The sequence below is a fragment of the Pholcus phalangioides genome, unplaced genomic scaffold, assembly GCF_987345545.1.
Source record: "Pholcus phalangioides strain wild (caught in Gottingen) unplaced genomic scaffold, Ppha-v1.0 ptg000016l_1, whole genome shotgun sequence".
In the NCBI taxonomy this organism is placed as follows: domain Eukaryota; kingdom Metazoa; phylum Arthropoda; class Arachnida; order Araneae; family Pholcidae; genus Pholcus; species Pholcus phalangioides.
The window spans coordinates 2,168,603-2,194,789 of record NW_028301609.1 but is presented as its reverse complement, the minus strand read 5'-3'; the positions used below and the strand labels follow the sequence as shown (position 1 = coordinate 2,194,789).

Below are 26,187 nucleotides of genomic sequence, written 5' to 3'. Positions count from 1 at the left end.
CGTCTTCATTCCACGTACCCCAATTATCACTGGAGAAATGTCATTCACTTTCAAGCGATTACAGTTCCCGATTCGTTTAGCTTTTGCCATGACAATCAACAAAGCGCAAGGCCAGTCGTTAGGCCAGTGGCAGGTATCAACTTACTTGAGCCCTGTTTTTCACACGGACACCTTTTCGTCGCCTGTTCGCGTGTTGGTAATAGCAAAAATTTGTACATCTACACACCAGATGGAAAAAGAAAAAGTATTGTGTATCCACAAGCGATTGCCTCAAGTTTTTAATTAAAATACTTAAAAATGTGAAAGTAATTTTCTCTTACTTGATCCAGAAATTTTTTTGATTTAGAAATAATTAATAAGCTATGCATACATAAATTTTTTACGGGGCGGGCAACGTCGCCGGGTATCAGCTAGTCACTTATAAAACTCAGTTTCAAATATTTAATGTAATGTGAATTTTTCATATCTGATACAGTCGACACCGTTTATTAGTATCACGGATAATGATATTATTCTGGTATTGTTATCAGTTTTGTAAAGAACGGAAATGGCATTGTATGGGAAAAATTCGTGTGTAGTATAGATGCTTCGGATAATGTTATCAATATTTCTTCCTTTCTCTCCCCCCCCCCTCGTTGTCGTGGGCCGTATCACGAATTTAAGAAAACATTGCATACTCAAAAATTTGTGCCACAATATTATTAACTTTTTATCAAATTAAAAGCATTTAAAAATGCATTTATGATCATTAACAAATACAATTACTCACGAACAATTCAAGTATTGTCTTCAATAGCCATGTTTATATTTAATTGATTAATAATATGGTTCATAATAATTTAAGAATAGATTTTCTAATGTGAAATATATGAAATGACACACATACACACAAATAAATTGGACTTACCAAGGTACTGCTCATCTTGAATCATCCCAAATGATTTTTGAATTCAAATATCTCCGATTTTCCTCCCAATTTAAATTCTGATTATTTTTTATCAGAATTTAAATTTTATCAATTTAATATCTATTTAATTTAATTACTAACAGTGAAGTTACTAAGATCTACTTCAGCACAAAAAAAAGTTTTCGTTTAGTTTCTGAGACCGGAGTCACCTTAAACCAAAGCCTCTAAGACGAGGGTCTAGGTGGCCTTGCTTAATTCCCGCAACCGCATCCTCTAACTCCACTCAATAGCGAAATATTTGTCCTGAAAAAAACTGTGAAGAAATTTGGTGAAATTTGAATAGAAAGTAAAAAATTATCTTTTTGAAACATAAGTACAATGCTATTAATAGAAAAAAATACCAGAAATATGCACTTTAAAATTTTGGTGATTTCATGCATTTATATGCACTATCTATAAAAAGTGCTAAAATATGCAATTGCATATGCACTCGCATAGTTTCTCTTTCACACTGTTGACCAGATTCAAATTTCTTTTGACGAGAGACGTTTTCAAGGGCTCTATGAAATGTATTGCGTATATTTTAAAAAAATGTATCGTTATTTGTGATAAACATTAGATAGTTCCATTCAAACACCTCGCAATGGCTAAAAAAATGGACGAGATTTTAATAAGAAGAAAAAGTCTCGTTTTTAAGTATTTGAAAAAAACATTAACAATGAGATACTGTAAAAAGTGTCTTTTTAAGCATCGTTTTATTCCGTGGTCAGTAATGAGTGGCTCTATCCGCAATTGTAATATAAAAATAGTGACTTGAATGCTTTGGCAACTTCAAGTTTTAACAATGGAGAGGCACTTGATTGTCGATCGATAATTATGTATAGGATGACCATGAGTCCCGTATTTTCCGGAATAGTCTTGGTTTTTTCCTGTTTTTCTGGCCGTCCCCAACTTATTTTGCAAAAATGCCTCGTTTTTCCCCGTTTTTTTAAATGGAGTTCACCTGAATTCGTTACCTCCATCAAAAAAAAACGTTGATACAGGTAAATTAAATTTTCATAACTTATGAGTTTGACGAGTTGACATTATATTTAGTGATATATATTTGTATTTTCTTCGAATATTACACGTTTTGTATAATACTTCGAGTATCTTCGGCCAAGTGCGCGGCCTCAAGAGGTCCCAATTCTTTCATCGCGTACCCTTTCCTTCCAGTATGTGCGCTGCCTTAATATCAAACCAGTTCGAATTACAGAAATTGAGATTTACTGTAGTTCTGCTTTTTCTGCTGACACGAGGAAGACCTCCTATTAGAGTTCTCTATTAATTTTTTTCTTTATCTGTATTATCGTAAGGCAGTGGTTCTCAAACTCTCGTCACCCATGTCTTCCTTGCCTAGTTCATGATTTATCTGCAGCTCCCCATAATAGTTTAGTGGATATTTTCACTTATAAAAAAAAAAAGCCTTTTCAAAACTAAAATAAGAACACACAAATGAATATCTCCAGCTCGCCACGACGCCCCACAAAGGTTGACGACACCCCTAGGAGCCGCGACGCACAATTTGAGAAACACTGCTGTCCGGAAAGACCCTTTAGTTGCCAATAGCCCTAGTAATTTTTTTAAGATTGAGAGTGTGTTCCAGAAATTTTTTCAAGCGTTCAAAAACGTCAAAAAAACGTACAGTTCAATCCCGTTATAACGAACTCCAAGGGACTGAAGAAATCACTTCGTTATAACGAAATTTCGTTATAAAGGAATCCCAAGCTTTTTTGCATTATTCCTATGTAAGCCTATCTGGGGGATTACAAAAATGTTTGTTAAAACGAGATTTTCGCTGTAACGGTATACTTTAAGATGGGATTTGACTTTATATGCAGTTTCAATGATATGCTTCATCATTGATTTTATTAAACTGGACGGCACGAAAAAAAGTTGAATCGATTTTGGATAAAGAAAATAGTCAAATCCCGTTATAACGAACTCCAAGAGACCGGAGAAATCACTTCGTTCTAAAGGAATTCCAGATTTTTGCATTGTTCCTATGTAATTTATCTAGAGCTCAGAGGAGAAATGGAGATTAAAATTAAAATATAATTAAAAATTATATTTCTCCTCGATGATCTAGAGCAGTGTTTCCCAACATTTTTGAAGTTCGCGGTACCGCCGGGAATAACACTACAAACTTGGGGCACCCTTCCTTGAATACAGACTGCAGTTTACAAGAACAAAAATCATCGAGTAAAAATACATCAATAAAGTTTTTTTCGATTAATGATTAATATGACACTTGTGATTGATGCTTTGAGCACAAATACTTGCAACCAGGCCTTACAGTTGGCAACGAAACACGTAAATTGTCCAGAAGGTCTTGCAATCTATTTCTTGACAGATAGCAGCTCTACACATAACAAGCATACAACTAAATGCTGGGCCCCGGGTGACCCTGGAAGTTGTGACACTGGAAGACGCAAACAACTCCGCTCCACCCGGAATCCGATGGGATGATCAGGAGATTCAACAGAACCATCCTGAATCATCTCACGCTCTTCGTGTCACAGAATCAACAGGATTGGAACGCAAAGTTACGGCTTTTCCTGCTGGCCTACCGAACTGCCGTCCACGAGAGCACTGGATTCTCACCAGCACAAATGCTAATAGGACGAGATCTTCGGCTGCCTACTAACCTGCTGTTTGGGCGACCGTCAGATGCTTCTCTTCCACCTGAAGAATACGTCCAGGAACTCAAGGAGCGTCTCGAGGATGTACATCAAATCGCCAGAGACAGGATCAACATTGGCTCCGAAAAAGATGAAGAACCGCTACTATGCGGAGGCCACGTCTCATTATTTCAAGGAAGGAGACCTCGTCTGGCTCTGGAACCCGAAGCGCCGGAAAGGACTGCGCCCGAAATTTCAGACGTCATGGGAAGGACCCTACTGAGTCGTGAAGAGACTGAACGACGTCGCAGCTCGGATCCAGAAAACGCCATCCTCGAAGTGCAGGGTGGTCCACTTCAACAGACTGGCCTCTTACCACAGTGAATACAACCCGCCGACTCTTAGAAGGGAGGGCAATGTTACGACCTATAGATGACAGATGGCGCGATTCTATTTTTCTAGAGGTCCTCAAAAAAAATATCGCAATCTTCTGCTGACAACGGCAGTTGATACTGGTTTCTGTTTATCGCAAAGAAGAGCGATTGGCGGAGAAAATTCCAGAAGCATCATTTTCCAAGAACTACGAGAACTCTCGAGAAATTTCTCTGAGCTTATAAAAAGCGATACTAGTATAAGCCCGCATGTACCGATTTGTTGGGGGTTCCGCGGGGGGGGGGGGCGTGCATGTGTGGTGTAGCAGTAGTAGGTAGGGCTCGGGGATCCATGATGTTCGTAAGTCAGCCACCTCGTTGGGCAATTTGCCTGTTGTGGCGTTGTATTTGTATTTGTATAAGACAGAATGGAAGAAGGGAGAGAGACTGAAAAGTCAGCTGTGTGATTGAACTTTGCGAGAAAGTTGTTCGCTCTCTAATTAGCTTGTAGATACGTGTATAAATTGCTGTTCTGTAAATAAATCTGTGTTTGTCCGTCGAACCACTTCTTGTTTTGCACTCTCGAAGTCTTGTGGAAATTGCCGGAACAATATGATGTTGAGTGCGTTAGTTGCTTTCTTCGTTAAATTAATGGTGAGACAACCCAGTCGAGATTCTCAGTAGAAAGAGATGAAATGGAAAGTATATACATATCTATTGCAGCTTGCAATCTTGATAAGTGTTGATAAATGAGGTCTTTCAGCTTATCCGAAGGCGATGTCTAGAGCCCGGATTATATGCATATGCGCATATGCATTTGCATGTTTTGGACTTTTTCAGCATTTTAATGCATATAAATGCATAAAATCAAATAATTTTCAGAATAAGTGCATATTTTTGAAGGTTTATTTAAGCGTAACCACTTTTTTATAAGTTTTCAAATAAATATTGCTAATAATACAGTAAAACCTCTCTTTTGCGGTCATCGACGGGACAAAAAAATTCGTTCGTAAAAGAGGGGGTGACCGCTTATCAGAGGTTTGAAATGCATACTTCTATTATACAAGGGGAAAACATTATTTGACCGTGAAAGAAGGTGTGACCGAATCTAAGGGATGTCCGTTGAGAGGGTTTTACTGTTTTTTTTATAATGGTTTTTCTGCCGCAGGTCTATTTCTAGAGATATGTCAAAAGCGTTTAATTTTTTTAGAAATAGCGCCGAAAATGTTTTTTAGGGGTCGTTCAAGTATTACGTAAGCAAATTTTTTGCTATTTTTTACCCCTCCCCTTGTCAGCAAAAGTAAGCAAAACTCTGCCCCCCCCCCGTCAGCAAAATTTCGTCAGCACTGCTCCCTACCTCCTAATACATATTGATGGAATCAGAAACGTACACGGGAGAGGCTGGGGGGGGGGGTAAGTCTCCCCCCCCCAGACGAAAAATAAAATATTTTTAAATGTAAAAAACATTTAGAAAAATTAAAATTTCGAAAGAAAATACCTTTATATATAATTATAGTCAATTTCTGTTAATTTCAATGCTATTTGAAGGCTATGAACTCAAAATTTCTCTTTAAAAAATTCGTTGCGACCCACAATTTAAGCCACACATGGTAAACCCTTGACCCGCGGACCAAATGTGATCCTAAAAGTTATCTGATGTTGCTTGCCCCCTCAAACCCAATTTTGGACACACAACCGGCACTTTTGCAGATCGCTTAAATGGCCCGTGGCACAATTCCAGAGCATTTAAGTGGCCCGTGGCACATTTTCAGATCGCTAAAGTAGGCCCGTGGCACATTCAAAAATCACTTAAGTAACCCGCGACACAGTTTCAGAACACTTAAACGATCCGTGGCACATTTATAGATCCCTTGAGTGACATGTGGCACAATTTTAGAGCACTTAAGCGTTCCCCCAGTGCGGTTCTACATCCCTCAAGTTATCCTCGGAACATTCCCAGATTACTTAAGGGATTCCTGGCATAATTACGGATCACTTAAGTGATGCGTTCAAGGCCGGATTAATATATTTGATGGCCCTAAAAGCACTTAAATGATTTTTGTGCCCCCCCCCCTCCTTATACGTATATTTTACACAATGTTGAATCTATCAATGGAAAAAAAACATTGAATGAAACTTTGTATTTCAGAATTAACTAATCTAAGACCATCCGTGGATCCAGAAGTAGGGTGGGGAGTAATCACCCCTCCCAAAATCCGGATAATATGGTAAAACTTGGCCTGTACCGTGAAATACAGGACAATCATACACAATTAGCCACCCTACCTGACTCATCGCTGTGGATCCGTGACTGTGTCTAAGGTTGAATATATGATCTGGAATTCTGAGCACTCACTTTATTTATCTAAAAGCTTTCTCCTACTTTTTCTAGTTCAAAGTCTTTGATAACATCTTTAAAACTAATGCTACTTACCACATTTGTGTCTATGCTTAGTAGAGATGTATATGAGCCATCATATATTTTTACATACTTCAATCGAGGAAATGGACTCAACCAAAAAGGGTTTTTTCCACATTATTTGCTTCTTAACTCAACGCATCTTAAATTTTCCTTTCAGTGTTTTGATTCTAGCTTTGAAATTGCAATGTTAAATTTTATTGTGGTTTTTCCATCCCCAAATTCGCTTGATCTTTATGTACTTTTCTTGATTAAAAATTTGTTAAAAGATTAATTTTTAAAATTATGCAAGATAGAGACATGCATGTCATGCACGTTTTCGAACTTTTTGTTCGAATGTGTTGATGCTCAGAACGTCAAACGAAAATGGAAACTTGAAAAAATATCTAGCAATTTTTTCCCCTTGAAAACCTCCCCTGTCGTTGGAGGTACCAATAGTGCGCACAAGGTGAATGTTTGTAATTTCATTCGGCGATGCTTCCACTATTGATGTTCCATAGTAGACTGTAGCATGGATATCTCTAGATGATGACTGCCCCGGAGCGAGGCGACTGTCCTCTGGAGTGTCAATTGCATGCCTTCCTGGAAACTTCTGAACTGTCATGTTTCCCTAGGGAGGCTTGAGAATTTTTCAGTCGTAAACATTACCATCTGAATCATTCTCTCATATATTCCGGAAGACGGATATACAACGTGTAAATTCTAAATTTTGACCATTTTCAATATTGAGCTTCCGAAAAAAAAGTAAGACGTATCTCTCTTAGGAGTTAAAGTTAGGAGAACTCTCTTAAAGTTAGGAGATCACGAAAATAAGTCGTATTAAACGAGAAAACTTTTTAAATGGGACCGTTTAGCGGAATATATGCTGTAGTAATTTTAAATTAATCTACATTTTCAAATGTAGTTCTAGCGTGTTTCAAAATGTTTTTTTTTTAATTTTTGTGAATTCCACATCTTCCTCCCCACATCATGGAGCAGGGCCCCTAGGCTGAGGTCTTTAGCGTGCCCCAAGCCAGACTTTTTACGGGCCCTTCTGTAATGAATTTATTGCGTGAAAAAAAAAAGATGGTTATTGTCCTGGAGCCCTGTCAGCAGTGCCGTTTTAACGCGTGGACCCACCCGGGCATGTCCCGTGGGGCCTCAAGAGAAAAGGGGCCTCAAAAAAATGAGATATAGTTGAAATTTTCGAGGAGCGTACATGTAAATTTGCCTGGTAGGGCCTCAGGAAAATCACTTGGCCCGGGGGCCCATGGTGCTTTTAAGACGGCCCTGGCACCCGAACAAAGTGATATATCTGAGTCCTCTCCCTTCTGGCTGGAAATGCTCACGTAATAATTTGTATGAAAAATGCCCCGAAACAAAGCACCAAATCCTATTATTCTCAGCACCCCCCCCCCCTCCCCCGGTGGACCCTGGCCCGTCAAAGGGCTGGGGCAACCAGAGTCCTGCCTCGAGCAAATAGGCAGGGCGTATATATATTTTTTGTAAGCCCTCCCGGCTTACAAAAAATATACACTTATTTTGTGCCCAAGAAGGCACGCTACGTTCCTTGGTGGACCCCATAGGCTCCTTCTCACAAGCAGGGTCGCAACAGGGTCGATGCTTGGTCAGCCGGACGAGATCACATTTTGACACCCCTGGCACCGGACCCGCTTGCCCACTCCCACTAGTTGCGGCACTTCCCACAAGAGTAAGCAGGACTGCAACGACTGCAACTAGATGCTTAGTCAGCCGGGGCAAGGATGCATTTTGGTGCCCACACCCCCCCCCCCCCCCCCTGATTCGACGCCCGAGTCACAAGACGCGCTGCTCCCGAGGGCCGCAACTAGAGGGGAGCAGACAAGGGACGATAATTATCATTTTTTGTGTATTTACCCACATTACAAACTTACTACAGAAGGGGGGGGGGCATGAGAAATTTGACCTGGAGGCGTACCAGAGATCCCAGCCAAGGAGCCCTGCTTCAGGATATGGGATTCATGGTTTTTAAAAATTCATTACAGAGTAATGAATATCCGGTAAAAAAATCTGACACAACGGCCCCGCTTCTGGAGGGTGGAGGGGGGGGGGGCCTGATGCACCAATATGCGTTGAGAACTGGGGTGACTCGATAAGATATCTGTATTTGTGTGGAACCTACTTTTGGTGTCCCCTGCCCAAGTTTTTTTTTTTTGTCGACAAAGCTTCTCACTTTTTCAACTCGAATTTCGCACTCCTCTTAGAGCAGTGCCCAAGTGTGGATACAGACGGGGAGCGATCTCCCCTCCCAAGAGCCGAATAACATGGAAGAAATTTGTCTGTCCCGTGAAATACGGATGATCCAATGCACCTACACAGGAAGTCGCTTCTCCGACACATCGCCCTGGATCCGCTTGCCTTCATTCCATTCGAAGCTGGAGATGTCTGCCACGGCTTTATTCGCAGCTGAAGATATCTGTCTCGGCTTCATTAGTAGCTGAAGATACCTGCCTTCGCCCCATTCGCCGCTGAAGATCTCTGCCTCGGCTTTATTCCCAGCTGAAGATGCCTGTACCTCCGCTCAATTCGGAGCTGAATATTTCTGCCTTCACTCATTTCGCAGTTTAAGACGTCTGTCTCAGCTTCTTTCCTAGCTGAATATTTCTGCCTCTGCTCCACACACAATCGCAGCTGAAGATGTCTGCCTTTGCTCAGGAGCAGATCCAGGGGTGAGAGCGATAGGTAAGAACCGAATAATATTGGAAAATTTTCCTGTCCGGTGAAATACGGGACGATCCAACGAACTTACACAATTCGCTTCTACCGACACATCGACCTGGATCCGCACCTGGCGGTGCCCCATACAGCCGCACAGGTCGTACGGCCAAAGAACCGTCCCTAGTTAAGAACATCGATTATGGTTTATTTTATGAATTGTTTCCAACTCCGCTTCAACATTGCAAAAGGGTGCCAAAATGCTTGCTTGACACTGCTGACCAAATCTCTAGTTGCGGCCCCGGGTATACGATGGTCTTAAGGTGGCCTTGATGTACAAATGGTTACTGGCAGAAAATAGAAAAGAATCTCTGCCCGTGCGGGATCTATTTTTGGTGCCTTCGATGACATTTCTCAGCTCAACAAATTTTTTTTACCTCCCAACTCAGATTTGCCACCCTTTCCTAGCCCCATGAGGCTGCACAGTTCGCCCGGCCTCTGTGGGAGGCTGGAAGGCTTCAGCCTAGTTTCTTATAATTTTTGTTTTTTTCATACTATAAATTCTTTATCGAGGAACCAGTGAAAAATCTGGCCTCTAAGGCCCCAACAAAGATCCCACCCTAGCGACCCAACACCACACTAGAATTTAGTGTGGTGTTGAGCGACCCCTGCTTCACGACGTGGATGCGATAAATGCATCCAGTCTTCCCGCTAGGCCAGTACGTCCTATAGATATTGTATTTAGAAAGCAATGAGTCCCGTGTATACTAGGCGACTCGAAACGTTACTCCGTCCGCTAATAGCTGGTTTTTTTTTTTGTTTTTTTTTTTGCCTTGTATCATTTGCAGCAAATTCACAATGGCACTAACAATTTTAAGGGAATTAAAATTAATTTAATACTCTAGAACAGCGGTTCTCAACCGGTGCTCCGTGGGCCTTATGTGCCTATTCAAGTGCCTTATGTTGCGATGACGAAGCTCAGGTATAAAAACTAAATTCTTCATTCAGCTTTGCTCCTTATAAAAGCTTATAAACTGACCTGAACGATCAAACTTCCAGTTCAGTAATAAAGTACTATTTATAGTAATGTTATAACATTACTATAATTTATAGTAATGTGCTGCCATCTAACGTCAAATTTAAAAGTGACTCATGTGGTGATGATGAAGTTCAAAGTAAAAAAACTACATTCTTTATTCCGCCCAGTTCCTTATAGACAAAGCTCATAAACTGAACTGGAAATTCAAACTGAAAGTTCGGTTATTTTATTAGAGGATAAGGAGACGTCCAAAACAAAGAGCCTCTTAATGAGCAGACGACAGACAAGAAGTCGGTTTGTTCTGTTCCCTACAAGCTAAGCTCACAAACAGAACTGGAAGTTCGAACTGCCAGTTCAGTAATTTTTTCAGGACACAAGGAGACGCACAAAACAAATAACCTGGAAAGAAGCAGACGACAGAGATTCTGAGGCTTGCATCGAGCTTATATTACTGGAGGGAGCATCCAGCCGCTGCGACGGCAGCGACATCAAATGCAAAGAAATCACGTGGCTCGATGAAAACAAAGTTCCTGACTGGCAATCTGTCCATAGAAATGTACACATACGGTTCGGTCTCTAAATATTGGGTCTTAGAGATTAAAAAAAAAAGATAGAGAATTCATCTAAAGGTAAAAAAAAGATTAAATAATTTCTTTCATTAATGTGGGATAATTTCTTTCATCGATTCTTGAATTTTCCTTCATTATTTCTTGAATTTTCCTTCATTATTTCTTGAATTTTCCTTCATTATTTCTTGAATTTTCCTTCATTATTTCTTGAATTTTCCTTCATTATTTCTTGAATTTTCCTTCATTATTTCTTGAATTTTCCTTCATTATTTCTTGAATTTTCCTTCATTATTTCTTGAATTTTCCTTCATTATTTCTTGAATTTTCCTTCATTATTTCTTGAATTTTCCTTCATTAATTCTGGAAATATTTTCTTTCATTAATTCTGGAAATATTTTCTTTATTAATTCTTTGTTAAATGTTAATTTTCTTTGTTAATTCTTATTTCTTTCATTGCTTCTGGAATAATTGCTTCCATCAATTCTGAAATTGTCTCTTTCATTAATTTTGGAAATATCTCTTTCTTTTATTATGGAATTATCTCTTTCTTTTATTATGGAATTATCTCTTTCTTTTATTCTGGAATTATCTCTTTCTTTTATTCTGGAATTATCTCTTTCTTTTATTCTGGAATTATCTTTCATTAGTTTTATTATCTCTTTCAATTATCACTTTGAATTGAATTATCACTTTTATCACAATGCTGAAATTACCTCTTACATCAATTGCAGAATATTTTCTTTCATTAATTCTGGAATTATCTTTCATTAATTCTGGAATTATCTTTCATTAATTTTGGAATTATCTCATCGATGCTAAAATTATTTCTTTCATTTATTGTTTTAAATTTTTATGGATGCCATAAGAAAATAACGGGGGGATTGTGTTTGTTTTCACCGAGTCACGTGGTCTTCCGACGAAAGATGTTGGGGGACACCGTTCTTAGCCAACACCTTCTAGAGCACCTTCTGCTCTGAAAGGTGTCTTACACAGCACTGCTATAAGCGGGGGGGCTAACGAGAAAGAGAGCTCTTTTCTCGTCAGCCCCGCTCTCCAGTAATATAAACTCAATGGAGGCTTGATTTATGTACTGTTGGTGCTGCCATCTAATCTTGAAATTTCAGGCAACTCATGCAATGATGAAAAAAGAGAGATAGAGAATTTGATTCATGTTCGTAACTCGAAAAGTTTGTAAGTTGGAAAGAAACTACATAAAAAATTTTTAGAGGGGGCCGCAAAATTTTTTTTGCATTGGGCCGTGAAATTCTTTTAAGCCCGGACTTGTCTCCGATTTTTGAATTTCAATATCTCAGGGAATAATGCAGTTAAAAACATGTAATTTGTTTGTTGGGCTCAGAAAAGAAAGAGCAACAACTGTCTAATTGGAAGTTAGAGGACGGGGGGGGGGGGGTCGTATAAAAATTCACATTTTTTTTATTTTGTGTACACTGTATTTTCATCTTCACAATTCGTACAAGGTGATTTCCGGTCATATTTTGAGAATTTTTAAAATTAGAACCATACCACGACGAACTGTTGACGAGAGATAAAGGCTGATGTAACAACACTGCAAAGAGAAACCATTGACTGTTAGAATGGCCATAACATTACCAATAGGCAGGGCTGCAAGTAGTGGGGGGAGAGCAGGCGGGTCTGGTGCCCGGGCGCATCACAAAAGGCAGCGCAAATTTCACCATTCAACCTATCCTTCAACATTACAACATATTTAACATTGGTAATTTTTAACTTTTTCAGGATTTTTTTAGTATATATTTTTGGTTTTTTAATGCATATTTTAGCATTTTTAATTGCATATTTTTTTTTTCATTTTTAATGGCATAGTTTGGTATTTTAAGTGCATATTTTGGCATTTTTAAGTGCATATTTTGGCATTTTAAGTGCATATTTTGGCATTTTTAAGTGCATATTTTGGCATTTTTAAGTGCATATTTTGGCATTTTTAAGTGCATATTTTGGCATTTTTAAGTGCATATTTTGGCATTTTTAAGTGCATATTTTGGCATTTTAAAGTGCATATTTTGATATTTTAAAGTGCATATTTGCATATTTTTAGAGCATATTTAGCCACTTTTTAGTGTATTTAATCCGGGTTCTAGTGATGTCACACTTCAACATTACAAGGGGAGTAAATTTGTGGTTGCCCCGGCTAACCACCAAGTATCCAGTTGCGGCCCTGCCCATCTCATTTCTGATGAATCACCATTATATTGGGTAGTTTTTCTTTTAGGTACATTCTCAAGTTTGTAATTTACACCTGGTACTTCTATAGATCAAACTACACAGTTGATCTACTAATGACACACAAAAATCATGTCCTTATTCTATAGAACTTGGTTTACTGAAAGGGCCCATCTGGGCACTTCTGGCACCGGGGTGTCAAGTAACAATTAGATCTGGTTCCGATTTTTGGAATAGGTAGGTAGGAATTTTTAGCTAGGTAGTAGTGCCTCTTTCAGAAAAATCGCTTTGTATGTGGGCGTGTGATAATGTTAAGATAGCCCTGGGCGTACTTTATAAAAACTGTGAAAAGCTAATCGAAAAACTCAGCAAAATAATGTGGTCTAGTTTGCAATATTATTAGTTTATCATCTTTTGTGCCATCCTTGTGATAAAATGATCTTCAACTATACAATCAAGTGTTCTTAAAATTTTAGGATCTTCTATCGGATGATCGATGTTGAAAAAAAATTATGCATTTAAAAAAACCTTTTGCTATCATTTTGTGGTGCCCCTTTAGTACTGATGCCCTAAGCACGTGCTTATTTTGCTTAATGGTTAATCCGGCCCTGGATGCGTTGCACAGTTCCAGAGCATTAACAGAGCACATAAGAGGCCCGGAAACATTTCCAGAGAACTTGAAGGATTTGTGAAACATTTAGAGATCGCTGAAGTGGCTCTCTAAAAGATTTATCATTAGGGAGAATGTTAGTTCAGGTGCCTACAAATTAGCGAAAGATTTTTCTCGTTTTTCGTGCTCCGAGTAAGATGCCATTAAGAATATTTCATATCTTCATAAAGGGTGGTTGATGACATAAGCATTATCCAAACTCTTCCCCCCCCTGTCATCGAAAGTCAGCAAATAGGAATCCCCCACCCCCATCGATGCTGTCGTAATACTTGAATAACCCCTTACTGGTATTTCGTTATTGAGCAGCTACAACAAATTGGAAATTAAAAATGGAAAAATAAAAAATATGTGTAGAAGTTTTTTTTTGCATGTGTGCAGTGTGAATACATATGTGGGAATATTTTTATATTTTTTGTAAATGCATATGCACTAAGATATAAAAAAATATTCACGTTAAAAGCATGTCTGCTTTTATTGCATGGTGATTTTTTAAATGCTCATTTTCTCATTTTTGGTAATTTTTAACTTTTTCAGGATTTTTTTAGTATATATTTTTGGTTTTTTAATGCATATTTTAGCATTTTTAATTGCATATTTTAGCATTTTTAATTGCATATTTTAGCATTTTTAATTGCATATTTTAGCATTTTTAATTGCATATTTTTTTTATTTTTAATGGCATAGTTTGGCATTTTTAAGTGCATATTTTGGCATTTTAAAGTGCATATTTTGACATTTTAAAGTGCATATTTGCATATTTTTAGAGCATATTTAGCCACTTTTTAGTGTATTTAATCCGGGCTCTAGTGATGTCACTCTCTGCTATTACTATGAAGGTTTCGACAGCTGGCTGATGCGAAGATGAATCCAAGAAAGAAAATTCATCTGGCCGGGTGAGCACCCAAGACCATTAAACTACGAAGGCTCTTTCTTTAAGCTCGTGTGAGCTGAATCATTTATAGCAGGCCTCCGCGCGAAGCGTTGACGTCGTTCCGCGCAAAGCAGGTCAACGCAACGCATGCGATATCTTAACCTTTTTTTTTTTTTTTTTTTTTGCAGTATATCCAATGACTATAGATGGAATGGACTTGACTGTCGTCACGAGCTTCGCACGGAGGCTTTCTGTTATAGATGGTGTTGGCTGAACGGGGCCGTACATGGACAGCTAGCTAATTCAGGGCAAAGTTCACATTGCTGACACTGCCACCAGATGGCGGCTTATCCGATGAGTCTGTCATGCATGAGAGTAATTAATTCGACTTGAATTTTTTTTTAAGACCTTAATAAGTGGACTGACATATTTTTTTATCTGTCTCCATATTATTATCTCTCTCCTCTTTCGGCACCCCTTAGCTGATATCGCGGCACCCTAGGATGCTGGGGAGAAACACTGATCTAGAGGGATTAGAAAAGTGTTCGTTAAAACGAAGTTTTCTCTATAACGGTATTCGTTAAAACGGGATTCGACTCTATTTGAAATACTCGAATCGCTTCAACCACAAACGAGCTTAGTTTGAGAAGATCTTTTCAAACCTAGAGGGAAACAGTTTTTTCCGGAACAGCTATTTGTTTTTGAAAGTTTTGTGTCATAATTCGCAATTTTCGCGGATTTTCTGAATAGTAAGTTCGGTTTATTTCAGCGCTGAAATAAAGAACCTTGGAAAAGCAGACGACAGATGAAATGTGAGTTTTTTTCGTTTAATTCATATGCCATCTAATCCTAAAATCTGAGAAGACTCGTGTGGTGATGATAATTTATTTACTTTTTTTCTTTTAGAATTGTAATAAAATTTAATTTCTGTATGTTGATTTCGCATTCATCGATTTCGTGTTAAAAACAGAATGTGTGTTGCCATCAGGGCCACAACTAAATGCTTGGTCAACCGGGGCAAGTGAGCATTTTAGCACCCCTTTGTAATGTTGAAGGAGAGGTTTGAAAATAAAATTTGTGCCCCTCTGGTCCAGCGCCCCGGACACGAGACCCACCTGCTCTACCCTAGCTGCGGCCGCTTGCCATCTATTCATATTCTTATAACAAGAAAATCATCAGCAAGTTTACCACCTCATCGCTAGATGGCGGTACTATATCAAAAAGCACTCCAAAAAACACTGAGCTATAAGTAAAGCCGGGTTTTCCTAGGGATAGGTGTTTTGCGCCACGTCAACCAAACAGTATAATTTCGCGTCGGCAGCAACGTGTTACATAATCACGCTACGCGTTTGTGTTTTCCTAGCGTGGCGCATCAGATCAGGGCAGCTATATAGTATATGGGCCTGGCATCAAAAAAGTACCAGACTCTGTCCCGCTATGGATATTAGCCATTTACTCGGCTGTGTTGGTCTGTGCTGAAGGTGTCCGACCGGAAAGCCCTCGAGATACATTCGAATGCCACCCGGTCCGGCACATCCAGCCCTCTTTCTATCCATGATGAGGATTTTTATCCATATCGCACCATCCAGTCCGCCCCCCCCCCCCGCATCAGCAACTTAGCATTAGTGGTGCACCTGTGGGCCGCTCGTTCCGACCTGATTTGATGTAATTCTGCCATCTGGCTCCTAGCCAAGCTGTGACCCCTGATGTTGCACATGCGTACCACCCAGCGAAGCGCCACCTCTCCAGAATTTATTCATCATTAAATATCATATTTAACAATTATTTGCAAAAATGTCAGAAACTGCTTCGCGAGCATTCGCCTTCTCGGGGCGCAGTGTTTCCTGTGCGCAGCTCATCTTCCTGCGGGTCTGGCATCAGTTACTCTGTCGTCTGCATGCTCCGGTTTGAAGGGAAGGGAAAGAAAACACACAAGAGTGAAGAGAATATCAGCAAAACCGCGGTGCACGACGCATTTGACTCCTCCAGAAGCAGTCGGCCAATCACTCCCGACGTAAAGCGCTGTCGTGAGGCGTATTGCGCTCTGTAGGAAACCAGTCATGCTGCTTTTGTTATTGGTGAGTGGACAGCGTGTCGCGCTGGGTGATTCACGTTGCGCGCGGCACAGGAAACCTGCTCCTAGGAAAACCCGGCTCTCCGACAAAAAGTGTGTTTTCAATTTTGATTTTAAAAATTTTGTAACATTGTATTTGATTTAATAAATTTACTTTCTGTTACTATTTGGCAATTATTGGAGATATTTAGCAAGAATTAGATCAATGTCCCGTTTTTCAATAATATATGGTCATGCATTATCTTCATGAAGGTCAAAATATGTAAATAAAGGCTGCTCACATTCTCGGCTGCTCCTTTGTATAGGGTGTTTTTTTCTAACTTGGACTGGGATTACAAGATGTTATTTTGTGAATTTCAAACGCATTGAATTAGAACCAAGTCACCGATAGCATTCGTGAATTTATATTTTGTGTGTCTCAAAACATGACTTCGACTGTCAAAGGCGCTGAAGACAGCGAGCTGTTATTTTTCGACACTTTCTCCCATGATTCTTGCGAGGTGAGACAATATTGTGTCTAAATTCGCCGGCACGACCGGCGGTATTGGTTTCATGAAATGCACAGTAAATGGTTATTTAACAACTATGTACTCTAACTTTTGTTCTGATTTTGCGTTCATTGTTTCCAATTATTGCATTTTTGTGATTGTCTTTTGAAATTGCATAGAACATTTATGTTTGATTGCGCTGTGTACTGATATTTATATTAATTTGAAATGTACTGATACAGTAAAACCTTTGGACATTAAGAACACCGATACCAAATCGCTATTTAGTGATTATTCTCAAGCAATATCATGCTCGCCAACTACCACTACTAAACCATACATGTTCCTCGTCCATATTCTTCTGCGGAACTTTTAACAAATTGGGGCATGTTGGAATGAGCGTGTATGTGTTGTGAACCTTACATGGAGTTTGTGTCTGTGTAATACTTGTTATGTGTAGTGCTGCCATCAATTTATCTAACTGATTGAAGTGTAATAAATAATGACTGAATAATTGTAGGTATGTTGCTCTCTGTGGCAAAACTTTTCAACAAATAGGTCGGCTCATATTTGTGCCTCGAAGTTGGAAACCGCAGAAAACAAACTTCAACCACCACTGTGGCAACAGTGGGATTTGACTCTTAGCAATGGATTCACATTGCGAATCTGTCACTATGACCACTCTACCACCACAGCAACCATGCTTGCCAATTAAAATTTGGCGATTTACTTGAACAACAAACACCAAGGCTGCACAAATCCCAGGCACCATGGTGACTAAAGCATTGGAATTAGCATCTAATATTTTTCAGGCTGACGATACCAGTACAGAGCCTGATGTTTGTTCCTGACGTCACGCTCCTTGTCAAATCTTGTAGAGACACATAACGCCGGACATTTATTCGATGCATGGCAAATTTTAATGAGTCTCGAGCTTAACCAACCATATATACAGACGCTGTACCATGGCAGCTTGTGCTGTGTGGGGGGGGGGGCAGTGCTCATGCTCTATTCACTGATTCGCCACCCCACGCAGCAAGTGCATCATGACCCTTTTGCCCCCAAATACAAGTCATTAAAAGTGAACTGATTGTTATGGATTGTGCCATGGGACCCCACAACCTGCAGCAGCCTCTCCCCATAGTGAATTTGTAGCGTTAAAGCAGAAATGATGAAAATCATTTCGGGCCTTGTCAGCCTCCACCCTTGTAGATGGTGGCTATGCGAGCCAAGATGACCCTCCAGGATCACTGGATGCCTAATATCGACTGGATACATGGGAAAACAAAAAAATCAATAATCATTTTAAAAAATGGAACAGGCACTATATAATCCAGAGATTGGCGATTTCTGGCGACTTTTTTTTTCGGCGCCAAACATGTCCGACGACTGGATCAAAAGTCACCAAAGCCATTAGACACTGAGGACGCCGAAAAAAAAAATCTCCAGCATGGAAAACAATAATAAAAACCCATTGAAATATGCAAAATATCATGAAATATAATAGTATATTTAAATAAACAACGGTCCTGCATGTTGTATAAATAAGCATATTCTAGGTATAAAAAAAATTAAAACCTGGACTTTTTCCGGGTATCCAGATTCTTTTAAATAAATAACGAAAATTAAATAAAATAACGAATATTACTAAGAAAAATAAATAAAAATGATACAGCCTTACCGGTCGACGAAAATGTAATCCAGTTCGTGTAATCCTAACGCTCTGAACGAAAAAAACTAAATGACTGTTCAAACGTTTGAAAAGACCCGCTAAAAACAACTAGCGAAAGGTAATTGGGAATAATCCAAGACAATGACGCTACTGCACAAAGGGGAAAAACGCTGTTATCCATTTGAATCACCCATGCTTTAAGTGCCATCTATAATGGATGGGTAATTGGAAGCTTCTAGAAAGAACAACAACAACCCGTTAAAATAAGTGAGAGCGCCGATCGGCAGAACTGAGAGTGCCGGCATTGGTGACTTATAGCGCCCTTGGCGATCTGGATTATATTGGATTTGGCAGTCTGGATTATACAGCACCTGTACCAAAAAAATTGATGAGAAAGTAGGAGGAAAAATGAATGTAAAATAAGAAAAGCCTGGAAGCTACAAGCGGGATTCGAACCATCAGCCTTTGTATTGCCAGTTGCTTATTCCACCAACGGGGTAGAGAGCACCTGTTAGTCATAATGCTAATTTAGTTTATCAATTCTTAAACATTCACTTGTCAGTAATTCAACACGCAGAAGTGATGTCTTTTCTTATTCCGCCATACACAGAATAAACATCTGGCTCTATATACCTATCCAGAGCCTAATTTTAATTATGCAGATACATTAAAACTTTGGGACAACCACAGAATACTGATACCAACCGTGGTTTTTTGATTTTCTCAACCTACATCATGTTTGCCAATTAAAATTGGGCGATTCATTTGACCAACATTATTCTGAACAACTCAATCACCTATCGCAAACAATCATTCTCCGCAAAAGCTGTTATCTCAGCAATAGAAGATGCAAAAATACTAGAACAGCTATAGTATAGGGCTGGACAAATCCCACGTCATTACGACGACTACATACTTGCCAAGTACTATGGATTTTTGTACTAGAGATGGGGACGAATATTTGACCGAATAATGTTTAGGTTTTCAGCCGAGTATCTGTGTAAATCCAAGCACGACAAACTAATTTTAAAAAACTATATTAGGGTTTTTTCACATAAATTCAAATTTTGCCAATTATATTTTATTGTGCAGTGTATATCCCTTTCTGTAAAAAAGGTTATGTCTGTGAATTTTTCTAGGATAAAGAAAACATGAAAGTGAAAATAGAATCTTACTGCAATAAGGTGGAAGTGAGCATGAATTACACAAGTTCACTAACTAAAGGATGTGCCTAGACAAGAAACATATTAAGCTAATTGAAGGGGGCAAAAAACGTTTAAAGAGGAAAAATAAGAAAATAAGTCGTAAATTTTATGATGCATTACTAATTGAGAATAAATAATGGTTGACATTTTTTCATTACATGTAAAATTGTGACAAGTGTTGAAAAAATTCATTAAGTAATTAAAATACAATAGGCCCACAGTAGAGCTTGGTTAATTTGAATTTTGGATAATGTAAACTTTTACGAACTCCCCTTGAGTTTACTGTCCAACTTGATATTAAAATTTCTTGTTTAATTTGAATTTAGAGGGGAAAAATTATGATTTTTATATCAGCAAATTCAGTTTGGAAAAAATGTCAGACTTTGTTTTATTTTACCAAGTTGTTAAACAACCAATTTTCAAAACAAAAGTTTTGATTATTCTGTTTTTCTCTATTCTTTCTATGATAATTAAATGTCCATTTTAATAATGCCATAAATGGTAAAAATGCCTTTTTTGAAATTTTCGTGCCATAAATACCTATTTTAACATAGTTTTAAGTTTATTAGTGAATTCCAGAGCCCATAATTGTAAAACTTGGATATTTTGAGCATTGGGAACTTCAAAAGAATTGCTGTTTTGAACAACTTTCAGTATTAATTATCAGAAATCCCCCTTCCAGCCCCATTTAGACGTAAATAAGTGATCTGAGAGATTGGTGTCAGCACACATTAACTTTCTTTGACCGGATGGCATTAGACATGAATGATTTGGTTTCAGATGAATGCAGTACGTATTAGAAATTTGTTTCTTCACATAATTTGTCTCGCTGAGGCATTGGACTGTGTTTAAATGTGTATAGCTGATCGATGACTGTCCCTAGAGGTCATTTGTACATTTGTCCTAGTTCACGTCATGGCTCACACAAGGTGGGGGTAGGAGTAGGCAGTGCTCTGGGGCACATGTTTTGATTTTATTTTTTGCACCATAATTACACTGCAAACAAACTTGGCTATTTATTAAACATACATGTTTAGTATTCGATTAAATTGACCAGAGTTGCCCTGAGGGATGTGCTGCAGATGCAGCCACACAGGGCCCCACGCTTGAAGGAGTCCTGTATACATGGTAATATTTTTAAAAAGTTAATTTTTTTTTACAAAAATAGAACAAGATAGCCATGTTTCAACTGTAGAAATGATAGTGATTATTCCAAATAATACAACAAATAAACTAGAATTATTCACAACTTGAAGGAACCCCACAGATTATTTTATCTACCGGCTCCACGTCTGGTAATGGTGGTCTAGGAATTGGCCTAATCCTCTCTCTCAGGGTCTAATAACATGTAATTTTGGCCTTGAAATCTGTTTAACTTGGATATTAATTCAGTTATTATAAACTATAATTAAAGCAGTAGGCGGATTAAGTGCAACCAATTTTATATCCTACTAGCTATAATACCCGGCGCTGCCCGGGTTTTCTTCAATGAATTTTTTTTGGATCACGTGATATCTCCCTCTCTTTTTCTTGGGGGACATACAAACCATGTGCAATTTAACCAATATAGCGACTTCGCGATTCATGGAATAATTAAATCTAGATTTACAGAAACGTAAAAATGAATATATATTTTTCCTTTTTTAAGGGGCGCTAGGTATTTCAATAAACCCCCCCCCCCCCCTGAACTTCAAGTTACCCATCTGTCTATTTCAGCTTCCAAAAAATGCTTAATTAAAGCTGTGGAGTTTTTTCGATCTACTTTTTACGGGCTCATAATTATTTTACATGAATTCATGAAACTAAATATCAAAAGACAATACCGAGACATTAATTTTCATGCTTGAGAAGATATAAATAAAATGTTGAAATCAGTGTTATTGCATGAATGTCCAACTCAAAAGTATAGGTCCGGCTAATTACTTCATATTTAAACTCCTGGGCTTCGTATATCTCTAAGCGAACTCAATATTTCAAAAATCGAGGATTAAATACAATTTTTAAAATTATTAATGGGGCGGAAAACCCCACCAAATTTCCGCATTTCTACAGTAAAATCGGCAATTTTAACACTGATTTCTATGGGAATCATCCTTTGCCTGACCCTCAAACTGATGCTGATGATGATTATGACGTGTATTTGAAAAGCCTCATTACTGGGAGGATTGAAAAAGTGGCAAACCATTATAAAGGCATAAACTATTATACATATACCAATAGGATTAAAGAAGTGACAAACCGTTGTAAAGGCATATACACGTCTGAAACGCATTGCTAGGGAACCACGGTAACCAAAGTAAACGTTCAGAAAGTGATTGTTGAGGCCCAAGAACCATTGTTGCCCGACAGTTTTTCGCCCATATGGGGCACTTGCCCTGCTCTGACAAAATTTTAAAGTAGCCTATCGTTCAAGTCTGGTCCCATTTGGTATATATGTAAAATTTGGCGACGATCGATCTAAAATTGTAGATTTGTATAGAGAACATACACACACACACAGACAGACAGACAGAAAATCAATTTTATATATATAGATAGAAAGGAAATTTGTAAAGTCTGAAAAAAAAACCAAATTTGTGCAGTTTCCAGTTACTTGAGATTTACGCTCAAACTAAGCACATACAGTTGAGTCTCGATAATCCAAGGTGTATAGGATTCATGTTTTTTATAATTATCGAAAAACTTGAATTATCTGGAAAACAATAAAAAATGCTTTAAATGTTGGTTTTACTTGAAAAGAAAGATGAGAGCAAAAGCAGTAGTAGCATACCTACTGTATTTTTGATTCTTGAATAAGATGCAGATGCCATACAATGTTTTTCAAAGAATGAACAGTGTGAAAGGGGCACGAAAATGAGTGATTGAGAAGAGTTGTGATGGGATTGATGGTGAACGATGCTGAGACGCTGAAAGCTTTTCAACTGTCTTTCCAATGGTTTTATGTAAGCAATTAGGGAACAATGCTGTTGTCCACCATTACGAGGAAAACAGCCAAACTTGCTCCTCTTTCTCAATGACCCCCCTCTCCCTGATAGTTAAAATGGCTATGATCATTCAAGGGAGTAATATTTTTTACACCAGTTACCCATTATAAGACTGCTGGCTGCTTAGTCCCCCTGAAATTACTTTACAATATGTATATACTATGTAGTATTAGTGGTGGAAGATGAAAAGTTGGGTTCTTGGAGGAAAGAAGAGGAAGAAAGTCTCCATAGAAGGAAAAATTTGAAAATTTTGGCCTTGAATGAATTATCTTGAAACTTTCAGGGCATGGATTTTCGAGATTATTGTATTTGAAAAGAGCCGGAAAAAATCCTATAAGTTGTCACAATTTCCATCAGAATATCTGGATGATGACAAGCTGAGGAATCAGCGAAGTGCAAAATCTACTAAAATATCTATCCCTGTAAATTCACTATGGAGGGTTCCCGCTGTCAAATTTGGGGGACATGCTCCTATTTCCAACTTAGATTGTTGGTTTTAGCAGTTTTCATGTCTATAACATTTTTCAAACATTCGTGGCAAATATATTCTTCTACAAACTCGAGGATTGTGTCCTCAAACCACTTTGCCATTCTATATTTTCAAGGAATTCATGCTGACAGGAGGAGATAAGGGACTGTATACAGGTTCGGTAATCAAGATCAAAATATCGGGATTGATCCCCTCCAAGAGTGACAGGCCAAGCCCACTATCACATGTGCATAGGCCTACTTAACCCAAAAAACATAATCCAGTTTATCTACTTGTCAATTAAGTCACTCGACAATTAAACAGTATGTAAACTGCCCTTTAATGTCTGAATACATTTTTAAGTACTTGACAAAAAAAATTAACTTAAAAAAAAAACTTGACGCATGTGAACGTTCCTTGGCGATAAATATGCCTATTATATTTTTTATTGAAACACTGTGAACTTGTATTTGAAGATATTCAAAAACTACGTACAAGTCTTACAAAGGGTGACAGTGGCTTAATTTTTTAACTCATTTCATGCACGTTTCATTTTAGTACCCTCTATATAGAAGTATGGCGTGCACACGTCTCTGATTTTCTCTATTTTATGACTTGATTTGAATTTTTTCTAAGTGTTTTTACCTTTTCTTTTATAGGTTCTCAATCTTGACCTTGTACAGTTTCCATATCCAGTTTTTATCTTTGAAATAAGAGTCATTCCTTTGGGTGCCAGGGTTCAAGCAGATTTCCCTGGTGGTCATCGCCTTGGGTGAGAATTTTTTTTTTTTACAGAGCATTATTATGACTATATAAATTTTATTTACAGTAAAGATTTAGAGAGAGATGAACTCTCTCGAGATATCTAATTATAATCATTTAAAAAAAATTAATTCACAGCTCAATCAAAATTAGTCCTGTGAATGAATGTGTAAGGCCATCCCCACACGGGGGTACTGAAGTCTGACCGTTGATAGACTACTCTGTATCCAGGCGATCCAACACTCTGTAGTGCTCCTCATGCAAGGATATTGGCAACAAGATATCCTATGCGATAGTCAACCTCATCTAGAAGCTTTACTAGTTGAGCGCACCACCAAGAGCCTACATGCAAAAAACAACCTGTTGTTTGAACCCTTTACTCAATGATAATCCTTCCCTCAGCAGAGATGCCGCCGCCGCGCTATTGCGCATCGATTCCCAGAATTTTAGAAAAGGATGCATAAGAATTTTGTATTCACACTTCCCATGGAATGCATACTTTCCAAGTTTTAAGAAAAAAAATACGGAGGGGGGGGGGGGAACCTGTGTACCAACTTAGTTTGTTTTTCTTCCTCCTCATCGTCTATCATGATCGTGATAAGGTGTCATGATCTTAAAAACGAATGAGACTGACGGAATACCAAATATAGGTAAGCCCAGAATGAGAGCAGCTGTTATACTGAATTTTTCAATTTTTGAGGGTTTTTCTCCTGCGGATTATATATCGGAAATTACGGTACGTTCACGGCTACCTATCCACGTGAGAGACAGCGTATTTACTGCATAAATTTGCTTCATTTTCACAAGATTGCAAATGCAATTTTTTGAAGAATTGCCTGTTCGAATCATAATACAATTTTCTGAGATCGTTGGAGAAAACTAAATCTGAAAAAACTCTATCATAAATATACAGTCATCAAGCCGCTATGCTGTCATGAGTTTCACGTCACGAAAATCCAAGTTTTGCACCCGTTAGGCCGCTAATGCGCAGTGATGGTAGACTAAATACAATTTTCTTCTTTGGAAGAAAAAAAAATTGTTGCCAAGACGAAGAAGGGGCTCTTGGGATATGTGACTCTCACGGGGTGCCGCTCTGGCAGGGGCGCCAGTTCCAAGATGAAAGGGCAAGAAAAATTTTTTTTATTGAAAAGAAAATTGGGGAATGTTTGTCCACTCTGCAGGGTCGCAAAATCTGAGATGAAAGTACACGAAATATTATTTTTAGGAATTGCAGGGTCAAAACAAATCTGAGATAGCTCCCATATTAAGGTGTGAAATATGTGGAAGTTAAATGGTGGTAGACTACAGTTGTGGGCCATCAGGGCCGCTGTGGTAGTCGAGTGGTTATAGTGACGGACTCGCGATGCGATGGATCCGGGTTCGAACCCCACAGTGGTGGTCGGCTGAAGTTGGTTTTCTGTGGTTCCCAACTTCAAGGCGATAATGCGAGCCGATCTCCCCGTTAAAAAGTCTCGCCACAGAGAGCAACAGGCCTACAACGTTGCAAATATTCACTCATTACACTTCACTCACAATTTGAAGTATAGATGGCAGCACTGAAATATCACACACAACACTAGCTACACACTCAGACTGTTAGGTGCACTCACTTTGTTCCAGACTCTGCCACGAAGCTGGGCTGGAAGCGATCTCGGCAACAGGGTAAGTCCGGTGGCAGAGACCCTGGCGTTCATTCATTCATTGTGGGCCATCGGGGAGGGGGAAGAAAATCACTCCAGCTGGGAATTCCTCAAGAAGGATTTATATGAATCAGAAGGTGATCATCAGAATCATTTGCTTTAAATTTATTATTCAAGCTAACGTTTTCTGAAATGAAAAATCAATCAAATTATGGATTGATTTATTAGTAAATACCGTATATAATGTGCTTAACTTAATTATATTTGTTTTAAACTAGTTACACATGTTAATTCCTCAGTGTCGATGTATTTCTTTGTAGCTCTTTTCTGTACCAATAGAATATTTAGCAATGAATGTAAAAAAACTAAACCTAGTTATACTACTAAATTAAACTTTTTTTGTTAGTAAGGGAAAGTGCCTAAATGCTGCCCCCCCCCCCAAGCAAAATTCTGAAAATTTATTTACAGTTAAAAATAATTTGAAAACTGATTTAAGTAACTCAACTCCATACCTA

At 38.5% G+C, this 26,187-nt stretch overlaps 1 protein-coding gene across 1 annotated transcript in view; it reads left to right on the top strand.

The window, feature by feature from the left end:
* The first annotated feature begins 16,752 nt into the window (after nt 1–16,752).
* Nucleotides 16,753–26,187, top strand: part of vir (VIR_N domain-containing protein) — a 70,236-nt gene continuing 60,801 nt past the window's right edge. Inside the window, exons 1-2 of the mRNA XM_089245804.1 lie at nt 16,753–16,952; nt 23,930–24,042. Coding sequence (XP_089101930.1) covers nt 16,878–16,952; nt 23,930–24,042 — 188 coding nt within the window. The 5' untranslated portion in view covers nt 16,753–16,877. The remainder of the gene's footprint in view (nt 16,953–23,929; nt 24,043–26,187) is intronic.